General features: G+C 39.8%; 1 protein-coding gene across 3 annotated transcripts in view; it reads right to left on the reverse strand.

Moving 5' to 3' along the window:
• Positions 1–15,353, reverse strand: part of MALRD1 (MAM and LDL receptor class A domain containing 1) — an 808,982-nt gene that overhangs the window by 369,773 nt on the left and 423,856 nt on the right. For all 3 annotated transcript variants that reach the window (XM_059183995.1, XM_059183996.1, XM_059183994.1), the window contains exons 28-29: positions 6,309–6,554; positions 4,580–4,737 (exon numbers count right to left, since the gene is read on the reverse strand). In XM_059183995.1, the coding sequence (XP_059039978.1) occupies positions 4,580–4,737; positions 6,309–6,554 (404 nt within the window). The remainder of the gene's footprint in view (positions 1–4,579; positions 4,738–6,308; positions 6,555–15,353) is intronic.

The raw sequence follows: 15,353 nt of genomic DNA on the forward strand, positions 1-15,353 counted from the left end.
CTAATTTTACTACTTTTGTCTTTTACCCTTTATACTCACGTTGTAAGGTGTTAGTCAGTATCCTGATGAGTTGTCTCTTCCAGTTCGGTTTTCAACTTCATATGTTTTCCTACTAGCATTTGTGCCTTTCTCTTTTTAGCTTAGATGACCCCCTTTAACATTCCCTATGTGTATGGTCGGGTTCAGTGGTGATGAACTACTTTAGCTTCTGCTTCCGGGAAAACTCTTAATCTTGTCTTCAATTCTGAATGGGTTGGAAGTCTTCCCTTCAGCACTTTGCATCTATTGTGCAGTGCACGACCTTCTGACCTGTAACCTTCCTGCTGAGAAACGTGCGGGTAACCTTATAATGGTTCCCTTTCATACAGTGTATTGCTTTTCTCTGGCTTTTAATATCTTCTCTTTATTATTAATTCTTACTGTTTTAATTATAATGTGTCTCAGTGTGTTTCTCTTTGGGTTCATCTTTTCTCTTTTTTCAAAAGGTTTATTTACTTGTTTGTTTGTTTGAGAGAGAGAGAGCAGAGGGAGGAACAGGAGGAGAGAATCTTCAAGCAGACTTCCCGCTGAGTGTGGAGCCTGATGTGGGGCTTGATCCCACATCCCATGAGATCACGACCTGAACCCAAACCAAGAGCTTGTCGCTCAACTGACTGAGCTGCCCAGGCATCCCTGGGTTTCCCTTGTGTGGAACTCTCTGGGTTTTCTGGACTTGGATATTTGTTTCCTTTCCAGAATTAGGAAAAGTTTTCTGCCATCATTTCTTCGAGAATTTTTCTGGCCCTTCCTCCCCTCCTCCTTCTGGGACTCCCATCATGAAAATGTTATTCTGCTTCATACTGTCCTGGAGGTCCCCTAAGGCGTCCTGTCTTTTTGAAAATTATTTTTTGCTTTCATTTTCCTGCTGTGATTGGTGTTTTCCATTGCTCTCTTTCTGGTTCGCTGACTCATGCTTCTATTCCATCCATTCTGCTGTTGAACCCCTACAGTATTATTTCTCAGTGCCGTTTTAACATCTGTTTGGTTATTTTCTTCTATTTTTCTCTCTCTTTGTTGAAATTCTTTCTATGTTCATCCGTTCTTCTCCCGAGATCAGTGGACATCTTTATGGCCATTACTATGAATTCTTTATTAAGGGTGTTGCTTATCTCAGTTTCATTTAGGTCCTTCTCTGAGAAGTTCCCTTATTGCTTGGTTTGGAATAAACTTTTCTCTCTGCTCATTTTGTTTCTCTTTATTTCTCTCTTTATATTGGGTGAATTGGCTAGCCGTCTTGGTCTTGAAAGGATGGTCTTGTGAAGGAGTTGTTGCATGGGATTCAGAAGCACCACCTCCCTTGGCCACCAGAACCAGGCACTCTATGGGCTGCATGACTATGCTGGCTCAGACAGAGCCACAGCTGCTGTGCAGGGAGATCAGGGCTTACTTACATCGCTGACCCGTCCCAGTTGTGCACAGGGTGGCTGGGGTCCAGGGCATTCATCTGTCCTGGTTGTGCCTTGTCTGCTGCATGGGGAAGACGAGTTCCTGGTACGTGCCTGGCCTTGCTGCAGATCCGACAATGTACAGGGTGAGTGGAACATGGGGTGCTTCCCCCAGTCTGGTTATATGACGGGGAGGGCAGACCAAGCCCTCCGTGTGTTAGCGGGAGAGAGGGCACCGAAAATGGCACCCATGTTCCATCACCAGGAAGCTAGCGTGAGTGGCAAAAATGGCATGCACCAGCACCTCCAGCCCTGGATAAAATCCTCACACGTTCCTGCCTCCCTGGCAGTCACTTTAAAATTAGTAAGCAGATCTCCCTTGCTTATGGTCTCGGTACTTTTCAGTCTGTTCCTCTTATGCTGGATCTCAGTGTGAGGGGGTTTGCAGTGAGCCTTCATCGAATGGGGTATAAGTTCCTTATAGTTCAATGTTTCTCCTGATCTTCATCCCCTGATTTTATTTTTAAAATCAGATATTTAGCAGGCTCAACTTTCTGGTGCTAGCACTCAACGTGCCTGACGTGGGGAACAAGTTCTTTACTCCTTGAGTGAGAATTCCAAATTTGGGGGATCCCTCCCATTGTGGGATCACTGCATCTGTGGTAGGGTTCCAGGGAGGATGTGTCTCTGCCTGTCCCATCCTTCTCAAAGTCTCTTCTGTCTTTTGTTGTGGAAATGCTAGTCATCTAGTTCTCAGGGGTTTTTGTTTATTTACAGAGGAAAATTACATATGTAGCTATAAATCTGTTGTATATAAAGGAAGGAGTTGTGTTTAGCTTCCTAAGCTTGAACCACACCCACGCTTCCCAAAGTAGAATTTATTGTTGTGCATGTTACCCTTAACAGTCATTCCTTCATAAGGACTGTCCCAAAAAGGGATGCCTTGAGCCTGGCTGTGAGCTCAAGGAGGACAATTCTCCTTTCCTGCAGTCCCTTCTCTGAAGAGCTCAGAGGGACATAAAGACTAAAACTTCAAGGTCTTACTCTCACGATTTTATGACCTACCTGTTGAATAGAATACATGTAATTGAACCTTTAGTGAGAAAGAAGATTTCTGGAGCTGTGAGGGACACTCTGAGAAGGAGTAATCGCGGTGGGCAAAAGTGGTCAAGGAAAATTTTGTGAGAAGCTGAATTTGCCAGATTCTGTTAGCTTTGGTAGGAGGCAAAACAGGGAAACAAGAAGGAGACTGTCCTGAGAACAGACAGGGGAGACTGAGCCAGAGGCAACCCATGCATAAATTGAGACCATTTCAAAAGCGAGAGGTAGAGAAAGAAAAGGCAGAATCCCTGCCTCCATTGTGTTTGCCATCTGGCTAACTTAATGAGCAGGTTAAAACCCAGCATGGTTCCACACAGAGAGCAGCCTAAGAAGTACTTTGTAATGATGATCAAAAAATACTTACCATCTTAATTACCAAAATAAAATGATCGCCCTAAAAATCCTGAATGTAAAATCAATATACAAGATGAAAGTTTTCTCTTTTGCAATAAATGTCCCCAAAGGAGGATAAGCATCTTTCCTTTAAGCAAGTGTTAACTGTGTTTTAAAAATTATGGTAGGAATCTAGTTCCTTAAAAATGCTGTGAAATGCCCAGAGAAATCTGGTGGGAGGAACCACAGGAGTTCAACCTGACTTCACAGGAAGACTTACCTCGCAAGATAGCTTCATTTTACATTACACAGTAATAAAAAGTTTGTTACTGAGATGTAAGATTAAAGGTGAACATGAGGGAAGCAAATCCTAACAGCGAAACCCACAGAGGGGTACAAAGTCCTTCACGTGCGAAATCCTTCCCTGTGTCTGTGTCACCAGGCGTCGCGCTCAGTAACGTACGAGCAAACGACTCTTGTGAGAACTTCCAGCACTACAGTTAGGCTTCTCTATTTAGATAGAAGCATAATTCACTGTGGTATTTGCTGCATGTATCTTATCAGCATTTGTGATGATAGAAGAATCCGAAATTATGAAGTTACCTCAGGTTTTGGATAAAACATGGGCTATGCAGCCATCGTCGCGTCAGACATGGGAGCCCTGTGGCGCTCTAGTCGGGCATTCTCCGCCGGCGTTAGGCCACGCCAGGCAAGCTCATGTGTGAAAAAACAGCAGTGGCCTCAACAGCATGTTTCTAAAGTCAGCTTTCTTGGAATTCTAACCAAATTCTCTAAATAAACACACACACACACACACACACACACACACACACACATGAACATGAACACACACACATACACACACTCATCTCCTTTTTCCTGCTGTTTTAACTTGCCAAAGAATAGAGGTATTCCTATTAATATGAATATATACTTGGCTATTTTGCTACCTGGACACTGTCACTTTGTTATACTAAATTAAAGCCCTGACTGAAACATCCAATTAATTCTCACTAAAAAAAATGCACTATTGTGTCATAATTAATAAGCAGTTCAACGTAATCCCACCTTGATCATTCATCTGACCGGTTCAGTCCGTGGCAAGGTATGGTTAGAACCCAAATGTCTAATATTAGTTCCTTCGTGATTGCTCATACAGGAGTTAAAAATGGATAGTCCCGGGGTGCCTGAGTGGCTCAGTGGGTTAAGCCTCTGCCTTCGGCTCGGGTCATGACCTCAGGGTCCTGGGATCGAGCCCCGCATCGGGCTCTCTGCTCATCAGGGAGCCTGCTTCCCCGTCTCTCTCTGCCTGCCTCTATGCCTGCTTGTGATCTCTCTCTGTCAAATAAATAAATAAAATCTTAAAAAAAAAAATGGATAGTCACTCTCCCTTAAGATGTACAGAAAATCGATTCTCTTTTACTGGGAAGGAGATGCCAAGATGGCAAGGAAGAACCTGAGTCTTCGACTAAATGTTATCATAAAAGGAATCTCTGGGATTCAGTCATAACCCCAGAGTCTGCTGTTGAGCTCCAAGCTAGTTCCCATGCCCATGTTGCTTATCAAACCCCCCAGAGCATCTGAACCCCAAACAGAAGTGCCCCATGATGAAAGGAAGCGTCCTCTGGTCAAGGTAGCTGAACTGTGAAAACTCCCTTTGGCCACAGGCTGCCTGTAGGAACCTTCGCTGAGCGGAGAGGCAGCAGGGACAAGGATCCTACCTTAATGAGGACCTGAATGGAGCCTGTAGCTTTTGTAGATATGAAATACCAGAAGCTTAGGGTGCAGGCAGCGCCGGATTCTTGCCACACAGCGCTCCTGAGGTGTGCTTCTTCGCCCCGAAGGCCCACCGGAGTGGCCTCCAGGTACAAGAAGTGCCCTAGGAAAGAGGATAGCGTTCAGATTACGACAGAAACAACGAGGGGATTATTTTAGCTTTTCCATCTTAGTTAGGGGTTTTAACTATAGTTTATAGGATATGAGCTGCCAAAGGCATTTGCATTTGAAGCAGAAAGAAAATCGAATAGCCTTGCTTCTAGCTCATGGACAAAATGATTTCCAACTGTCTGTGCTTTGAGCAAAGTACCTCACAGTATGCAGATTAACTGATGTGACAGGGTATTTAGTCACTGAGTCAACAACATAGTTACAGGTATCATTTAACAGACTCGCTATACCTTCCAGTTCTTGTAAAACAATGCAAAGATATTATCTATGAAAAATAAAGGAATTATAATGTACTTCCAAAAATGCAGTCATCTACTGAGAGCAAAAATAAAATGCTGAGAATCTTAATATGTTACATGGAAGACCCTGAGTTTTATATTTATGTATTCAAATATTTGAAACATTTTTTACATGTATAGCGGAGTGTCTGCACAGAGCTCAGACCTTCCTTTCTCTGGTGTGGTCAGTTTGGCTTGGAGGATTTTGCTATATCATAGGCAAGAGGAATTGCTACTCTTAGACACCATCTTTCCTATTCTGAAGATTCCAGGAATTCAGGGTCCTTGCTTTATTCTGCTGACAGACACCCTTTGTCCTTTGACCAAGGAGTCTGAGACTAGACCTCATGTACTCACTGCAAAAATGAGGCATTCTAACACGTCTGACAGGTGTGACCTTATAGTTAATCTGCATGTTACCATCTACAGCTTCCAAACCTGCTTTCCCTTCATATGTATCATCTCATTTCTCTAATCCCTGCTTGGGACACAGGGAAAACTGGATTCTCTCCATTTGTGGATGAGACATTTGAGAATCTGAAAAGCTACAGGGCAGGTGAATGATCCAATGAGTGGCAGAATTCAGGGTTATTAATTATAAAGATGGGTCATTGAGGAAAGGTGGCTGACGGCAGCATACATTATCATCTATCTACAACGATCAGAACAACACTAAACTTTGGTTACTCGCTATGATGTGTTGAATTGTGTCTCCTCGCCCAACCCCACAAAAATGGTGAAGTCCTAATCCCAGTTCCTGTGGAAGTGACCTTATTTGGACCTTTGTGGATGATGAAATTAAAATGAAATCATCAGGGTAGGCCCTTCAGGGTAATGAAAAGGGTAAATTTGGACACAGAGACAGACATGCGTAGAGAGAAGACAATGTAAAGACATAAGAGAATGCCACCTATAAGTCAAGTCATGTGTGAGACCACCAGAAGCTCGGAGAGAGGCATGGAATAGGCGACTCTCCCTGACAGCCCTCAAAAGGGACCAGTTCTGCTGACACCTTGATTTTGCCCATTTTCGTTCTAGCACTGTGAGAAAATGTCTGTGGTTTACATCTCTGGTACTTTGTGATGGCAGCCTCAGGAGACAAATACACTCGTCAAACGTTGGACTCGCCTGCCCTGACCCCACACTAGTCTCTCCGGAGCTCTCCAGTCGCTGTCCAGGAGGACAACAAGATGACAACACTGTGACAACGATGAGGAAAACCTACCATGTTTGTTTCCAAGTGTGTGGTCCTCAGAAGGTCGTAGGCTCTGATGAGAGCCAACTCCCAAAGCCCAATCAGAGTTTTCAGCCAGGGAGTTTTGCCAGCCACACCAGCCTTTCTCAAAAGTACAGGAGGTACCACATCCATTTTCATCCGTGTCATCTCCACAGTCATCTACAAAATTGCAGCTTTGCTCTGGTTTATAACATTTGCCATTCTGACATTCCCGATAGCCAGGGGGGCAGGAACCTAGAAAACAGAAAATAAACGAAGATGAGGAAACACTACTAACTCATCACTGAGCTTAAAAGCTAGTAAGAGTAGATTTACTTTAACATATAAAGAAACATGGTGTTCTTAGGAGTATGAGTTATCTGACACCAATCTCTCTCTCCTGATCCTGTCCAGTGCTCTGGCCAACAGATTGCTTACTAGGATTATTCAAAATGAAGAAAAAAAAAAATCAAGTATCATCTTATTGATCTAGGAAAGTACCCCAAGTCTCCTTAAATACAGCATTTCCTGCAAGCTAAGTTCAAGGATATAAATTAGATCTGAAAGCCAGTGAGGCTGTCCATTTTTTATCCTGAAACAAAATCTTTAGGATACTAAAAGCATATGTATTATGGTGTATTTGGAAGCACATTCCATTACCACCCATGCATTTCAATATTTATCAGAAACCAAATACAGATATATATATATAGATAGATAGATAGATAGTACTTCCAAAGAAGCAGGGATATGAATATATAAATAATATTCAACTTTATAACAGATTTTTCTCTAAAAAGCATATATATCTGTCAATTGCTTAGAATTTTAGAAATAATTTCCCTACAAAGAAATATCAACAGTAGTTTTATTTTTTGCTGATTTTTCTTTTCCTCCAGAAAGCTTAAAATAAAGAGCAATGTTTCCGAAGACCTGAGTTTGAACCCTGGTATTGATCCTCTTCAGCTATGAGACTTGCATCATCCTATCCTTGATGAGTTTAGTTTCTCTATCTAAAAAAAGAAAAAAGAATAGCACCACCTACAGAAGTTAAGCTAATTAGAGAGACTACTGTTGATATCCCCAGTGCCTAGAACAGAGGTTGGCCATTAGTAGGTGATCAGAAAATACTAGTCAAATACATGAGTGAGTGAAATGCAGTGTTCTGGAAGTGGCAAACCAGTTCAGTGTGTAAGCTTAAGATATTATAATTATCCTGCTCCAATATTACAATAGGGTGTAACACCAGGGTAACAATATTTTAGTAGAAGTCATTCAAAGATCCAATTTAGGATTATCCACTCCTCAGTTGCTGTGACTCCACAGTTATCAGAAATTTTCTCCCTTTCTGTCTTCCCCATCTGGTATGTACAGAAACGGATAATGCCTCCCTATTTTATTTCTGTGTGGTTGCTTCAATGGCCTGAGGCTGTCTGGGAGCTGAGGACAGGTGTGGATTGGACCTGTGGGGTGATGCAGGGATTCACTAGACGGTGTTCTGGTTGCTGAAAACTGTGGACAAAATCTCATAAAGAAGCTTTCAGGTCCTGGATCAGTCCCATATTTTAGAAACTAGATGGCTAAGAGGGAAGAAGTGGGAGGACCTGGATGGGATGCCATGTAGAAACCACTGGGGAGAAGACTAGTGCTCTGAAGGCTTCTAGCCATTTTGTGTACTAAGCTGTTTCTGGATTGTTTGTTCAAAATTGCCTAATTAAATGCCCTTTACACTTGCAAAGCCTTTGAAAATAAGTTTCAACCATGCATTCTGCCTCTAACAAAACTTTCTTGTCCGGGTTAATTGCTAACAGTTTCCTTTCTTGCAGCGTGGGATTAAACTATTTTTATTTCTGCCCAGTTCAGTTTTAGCAGATTGGGGGTAAGACAAAAGGCCTTTAATGTTTCATTCACAGAACCTGACTCAGAATCATAACATTAAAGCAATTCTAAGCTACACAGAAATGAAGAGCATGTACATTATCCTTCATTTATAGATGAAAAATAAATAATTATAGATGTTAAGCAACTTGATGATTTTTCAAGAGCAGAGATGCAATTTGGACCCAGGTCTATTGTCTTCCGAACTTTTTTTTTTCTTTCTTTCTTTTTTAATCTATTGAAAAAAAGAAGAGCAGTGATCCAGGTCAACTACCACCAGACCAGACCACCAAGAAACAAAAATGGTAGTGTTGACTACCAGATGCATTATTTCTCATGGGACTATTGAGAACCTGTGAAATTACTAGATCATTTAATTTTACACAAGTTGGCACTTGTATTGATTCTGTCAATTCCAACTTGTTTGGGGAGTAAAAAAAAAAACTGGTTCTTAAGATGCTTTTCTCCAAAGACAAACCGTAAGAGACTCTTAATCCCACAAAGCAAACTGAGGGTTGCCGAGGGTAGGAGAGTAGCGAGAGGGTGGTGGGGTTATGGACACTGGGGAAGGTATGTGCTATGGTGAGTGCTGTGAAGTGTGTAAACCTGGCGATTCACCGACCTGTACCCCTAGGGCTAATAACACATTATGTGTTAATAAAACATTTTTTAAAAATTTAAAAATTAAATTGTATCTCTAAGGAGATCACTTAGACAGTACCAATAAAAAGAGAAGTGAATTTAAAAAAAAAAAGATGCTTTTCTCCAAAGTGACTGCATCAAACTTAAATTTAATTCTTTTAAAAACAAACAAGAAAGTAATTTGAACATGTTTCTAAATGGAAACACACCACAGATCCCAATATATTATACAACAGATATAGCCAATATTTTAGAATAATCATAATTTTTTAAAATTTCTAAAACATATGTAGCTACATAATTCAAAAAAAAAATAACAATTTCAATACTACATTAGATTATTTTGAACAGAAAGCATTAATAAAAACAATTTCACATTAATAAAAACAATTTCATTGCTATCATGTGTTCCTACCCATAAAACATTTTGCCAAATATCAAGGAAAATTATAAACATTGATAGTGTTATTTACCTATTTCCAAATTATTTCCCATGTCTGTTGTTTTGTCCAAAGAAACCAGCTACTAAGGGGGAGGGTGTATGTATTTAAGTGATTCTGATATTAAAGCTTTCATGACATTATTATCACTTTGATTTTTAGTAAAAAATGTATTATTCAAATTGGACAGAGACCTTCTTGGTGGGCCGTTTATTTTTGCAAAAAGGAAATGATGAAAGTGAAAACCTCCAATGCAAATAAATCTTACAGACATCTGAAGCTTAACTTACTGGAATGAAAACTGATTCTTTGCCTCCAAATTCTTCCAGGGAATAGCCTTCCTCAACTGTGTTTATGGCAAGTCTATAACCCCAGTTACTCGGAGGAAAAACAAATCTTAGAAGGAGCTCAGTGTGGCAGGGGCTAGCTCCACGTTTTGATGTCTGACTGGATTGCTGACAGTGCTTCCTCTGTGTTCCACATCCAGAAACTCAGCGCGATAGCCCAGGTACTCCCCTTACTGGCAGGCAGTTCAAACCATGTATGTCCTTACCTGTGCACGGAAATTCTCACCCCAGTCCCACCATCCACCAGAAAACTCCGAATCAATTTCCTTTCCTTGTTCCCTAAAACTGCTTTTGGACATGCCTTGGAACTACCCTGTTGTCCCAGAAGGCCTCATTATGTGAGTAATGGACATTTTCAACCCTTTGAGTGTACAATCAATATTGTCAAGTTTTAGCATCCAAAACAAATTTTGGCCAAAGGTGAGCCAATCCTCAGTTCCAAGGTGGACACAATTGTGTGTGTGTGTATAAAACTTTTTATTTCATAACATATATAATTTTTCATTGTTACTATTTTCATCTAAGAGACTATCATTTTATGTGATTTTATTATAATGCTTTCCTTTCTGATTTCTGTGCCTTACCCTTGACCCCTTATGGTCCATTAAACAAAATAAAACCATGTGGTATTTTAACATAATTGAATGTCACTCCTCTATTTCAAATTCTATTTATATTTAAATATTATTCCTCATTACAAGGAGCCAGATCTCTGAGAAAATAGTCTGTTTGGAACTAAGAACAAAGAATTTCAAGAAGAACCTAGTTTTTTTTTTTTTTTTTGTACCAGAAAATAATAAAGTGCTCAAAAAATTGTAGCATTATGATGAAAGGCTTAAGGAGGCAGCTTTTAGAGAAATTTACTGGCCAAATCAGAGACAACTTGAGTATCAAAATAAGTAATATGAAGACTTTTGCTCCCAGTATATACACAGCAGGAAACAGTAATAAACCATGAAATTATCCTTTAGCAATAAACAACTAGAAACGTAGGCAAAGTATATACAAGTGTTTATAGACACTGAACATCAGGAAATACAAGTTTGTGATCTTTTAGAGAAATGAAAAAAGGCATACCCTATGATCACCCCTAGATTTCTGTATGGAGGCACTTTCCAACTCCAATAGGATCAGCCCAGCATTAAATGGAGTCACACGCTATAGAGGAGATAGTATGGGACAGCTGGAATTTTCAAGGCTTGGTGGTGGAGGAAAGAGTGCTGTACAGAGAAGGAGACCCAGAGATATGCCTAAGTCTTGGTTTAAATTCTAGTTTTTATATTTGTAGGATAAAAATCCAAAAAAAGAGACTGAGAACAACTTCTAAGAGAATAATAACTAGGAGTTATATGCTGAAAAATTGCCAGAGTTCACAGAGGGCCACATACCTTTGAGTTTCTATCAGCCAGAATGTGGAGTCCTTGGTGAAAACACAGGGCATTCAGTAGGAACTCCAGAGGGTACAATTTAGTAGGGGCCAAAGTAACTCTAGAAGGAAGTAGAATCTAGATCGTGGATTGGATTGGCAATCTATCATTTTAGGACCGAATCTGGCCTACCACCTGTTTAAGTAAATAATGTTTTACTGGGCCTTAGCCATGCCCACTTGTTTACACATTATCTATGGTTACTTTCACACTAAAATGGCAGTTAAGTAGTTGCAATCAAGACCATATGGCCTGCAAAGCTGAACATACTCACTCACTGAACATATTCTTTTAATCTCAACTTGTTTTTACACTAGATTACTTTAAAAACTAAAGTTTCCTGAGTTCAAGAAAAAAAAACACAGAGGAAATTTTGCAAAGAGGCAAGTGATAAGGAAATACAAACTTCCAGTCATAAAATAAGTAAGTCACAGGGATGGAAAGTGCCGCATAGGGAATATAATCAGCAATACTGTAATAACTTTATATGGTGACTACAGCTATTGTGGCGAACACTTTGCAACATATGTAATGGTTAAATCACTGTTGTCACTCCAAAATAATGTAATATTATATGTTTAACTATACTTCAATAAATCAATATCAAAAATTTTATATTAATCAAATATTAATATAAAAATATTTTTATATAATCAAAAACTAGTATCAAAAAGTTGCAGACTTCTATCTTAAATCTGTCTTTTAAAAAACTTAAACTCTATAAGGACTCGACAGAACTGTTAGCAACTTCAGCGCCTCTAGAACAAAGTTCAATGCTTTTTAAAGGACTATATCAAGCTTTAACACTTAGCAACAGGAATTCACAATTCCAGCATCAAATTAAAAATTACTAGTATGTGGGCACCTGGGTAGTTCAGTCAGTTAAGCCTCTGCCTTCAGCTCAGGTCATGATCCTGGGGTCCTGGGATCGAGCCCCACATCAGACTAATGGGAGTCTGCTTCTCTCTCTCTCCCTCTGCCTCTCCCCAAGCTTGTGCTCTCTCTCCCTTTCTGTCTCTCTCAAATAAATAAATAAAATCTTAAAAAAAAAGAAAAAAAACCAACAACATTAGGGCTTTGGGTAGATTATTTTGGGGAGGGTCAAAGAAAGTGGAATTTTGATCCAGATTGGGTGCTTTCAGGAAGGAGAAATAATTACATGATTGTCTATCTTACTGATTCTTACCTAACTAAGGGATGACTAGAATAGGCTAAAGTCAGAATGGGTTGGAAACACTCCTATGAGTCAAGATAGGGAGATGTCTGGTCCTTTATTCTTTGGCCAAGCTAATGGTCGTGTTTGGCCTGTGTTCAGTCTCGATTACAAAGTGATCTTGTTTTTATCGTGATCCATTGTTCTGGAGTGGCTTTGTCAGATGTTGACACTCTGTGAAATTGTTGATGTCCAACAAGAGAACCACCAGTTCAGAGCAACACCAAAGCCTAAATGATATAGTACCAGGCCAGGTCCCAGATGTCATGGGCTACTTTTCTTTTTCTCACTTTGCAGTTCTATTTATGTGGCAAGAGAGTTCCGACAAGCAGCCAACCCTGTTAAGGGATGTAAGAATAGAAAACAAAACCCTTATGGTTCTTGGGTTTTATGTAGTAAGTTAAAAAAAAAAAATAGTAGACCAGTTGCTTTGGAAGACCCTGAAACATTCTGAATGTGCTTCATATTTGTTATTTTTTTTAAGCCTCTTGATCTCTCCCCTTAGTAATCTAAAGCAAAGACTTGAAAATGTGAAGGTGTTGTGGCATCCACTTTACTGTTAGCACAAAAGAAATTCCATACTATAGATGACAGAAGCCTGAAGGAATGGACAAAGAAAACAGGTAGAGGGATTGTGGTTTGTGTTTAGAAAGCAAGGAAAACATAGAAAGGAGTCTAGGAGGAACAGAAGTGCCTAAGCTTTGAGAAGAAGGCCCATCACAGTTCCAAAGTGGCTAACTACTGCAGTCTGTCAGAGACTCTTGTTCAAAAACCAACAGCTTCTCTGTTTTTAGGCTTCTTGGGCCATGGGCTCAGCCCTCGACTAAGAACAACGTGCACATTGGCTCAAATACAGTTCCGGCAGCTTCCTTCGTCTTCATTCCCATCAAATGTTCAAAATGTGTGAAGAGCACTTCTTAGAGCCTTGCTCAGCATGACAAAAATTTACACTAAATTGCCACTCATGTTCATTCAAAAAGATATTTCCAGAAAGAATAGTTTATTCCTCAGTTTTTTAATTACCCAGTTTTAATACTTAATCATTAGGAAATACTATGCTAACATTACATGCTAATATTCAAACGGTTCTAATCCTTTACTGGGAAAGCACTCAAACAAGAAATCCAAAGCTACTTTTTAAAAATAAATATTCCTTCATGATTCTGACGTGGAGGAAATTGCTGACATCTTGGTGGTGAACAAATTGTATACCTTGAATTTCTAGTGTATCACATTTAAGAAGGTAATGAGCTTGATCATTTAAAATGATCATTTTCTGAAGTTTCAAATTCACCTATCAGGAATAACATGAAGACAGTCCAAGGAATTATTTCTGCTGTCAGGAAATGTAAAATACAGTAATATTTTATTGTTTTCCAATGTACTTGTTAGAGGCTATGAATATTTAGGGAGAATTGGATCTAAGATATCACAAATGAAGCCACTACCATGAGACAGAGAGCTAGAGCTAGAAGTATGATGTAGGGATAAATCTCCAGATCAAAATCACTTCAGGAAAATTTTATTTTATACTTTTATGCAGTCAAATTTTTCATTCTTTCCTTTAATGGTTTTTGACAATGCAATATTAAAATTCTTCCATATTTTTTCTTTTTTTAAGGATTTTATTTATTTATTTGACAGAGAGATCACAAGCAGGCAGAGCAGCAGGCAGAGAGAGGGGTGCAAGCAGGCTCCCCACTGAGAAAGGAGCCCAATGTGGGGCTTAATCCCAGGACCCTGAGATCATGATCTGAGTTGAAGGCAGAGGCTCAACCCACTGAGCCACCCAGGTGCCCTGCCATATTTTTTTCTAGTACTATATGATTGCTGTGTAATTTCATTTTTAAAAAAATATTTAAATATTTTAAACCTTTGAAATTTACTTTGGCATACATCTCAGGACCCTGAGATCATGACCTGAGCCGAAGGCTTCGGCTTAACCCACTGAGCCATCCAGGTGCCCCACATACAGAATAAAAGAATATTCTTAAAGTGAGAAAGAGGAACACACACATGCACAACATACACACATGCTGATGTGTGTGTGTTTTAAGATTTATTTATTCATTCTGGATGGAGAGAGAGGATGAACAGGAGGGGCAGAGGGAGACGGAGAGAGAAATTTATTCATACACTGCACTGAGCACGGAGCCCAATGTGGGGCTCGATCCCACGACCCTGAGACCACAACCCAAGCAGAAACCAAGAATTGGACACTGAACAGCCTGTGCCATCCAGATGCTCTTGTGCTGGTGTGTTTAGTGAATGTCTTTGGAAAGAGACATAAGAAATTAGCAGTACCTCTGGAAATAGAAAACAAAGAATTCAGAAGAAAATATTTTTCTTTAATCCAGCTCAATTTTGATGATACTGTGTATATTTAAATAAATGTTTGCTTTATTTAAAAATAACATGCCAGGACATCTACCTAGGATAAAGAAAGGATTCAAGTCGTAATTCTAGTTGGGGAATCCAAAATAGCTAACACTCCTCTAATGAGTTTTAACCTGAACCAAGGGACAAGAATGTTGACAGTTTTCTGGACATCATGGTTTCTGGCAAATGGAAGACTGAACTCTCTTTATTCCAGGTGGCTGTGGACAAAATGCTGAAGTTAAGGAAGAACCAAGTTCCAGTTTGGACAAGAAGATATACAGAATGAAATGCTCTATGAAATATAGAAAGATCTATACTACATTTATATAGTGGAGTATGAACTACAGAAGGCAGAATAAATAGGGAAGGAAGGTAGTGGGAAAAGAATTCAAAAGAAATCCCGTAGTCATCATTGATGCCTGCTCCTCCTTCATTTCCTGGATTCAACCAACCACTAACACTGTCCCATTTTATTTTCTCAATTTTTCTTGAACCACCCACTTCTCCAGGGACATTCGGGTCTCTCCCTAATGAAACAGCATCCTAACTGATGCTCTGCATCCACGTGAGTGCCCCTGAAATTCGTATCATACACTGTGAACACAGCAATGTTTCTGACATGCAAATTGGACGACTACACTGCTTGAACGTCCTTAAATGGCTTCCTATGAGAGTTAAGGTAAAGACCAACAATGTTACTGGACTAACGGACACAGGTTCAACTCAAG

The sequence above is a fragment of the Mustela lutreola genome, chromosome 8 (genome assembly GCF_030435805.1).
Source record: "Mustela lutreola isolate mMusLut2 chromosome 8, mMusLut2.pri, whole genome shotgun sequence".
NCBI classification, from domain to species: Eukaryota; Metazoa; Chordata; class Mammalia; order Carnivora; family Mustelidae; genus Mustela; species Mustela lutreola.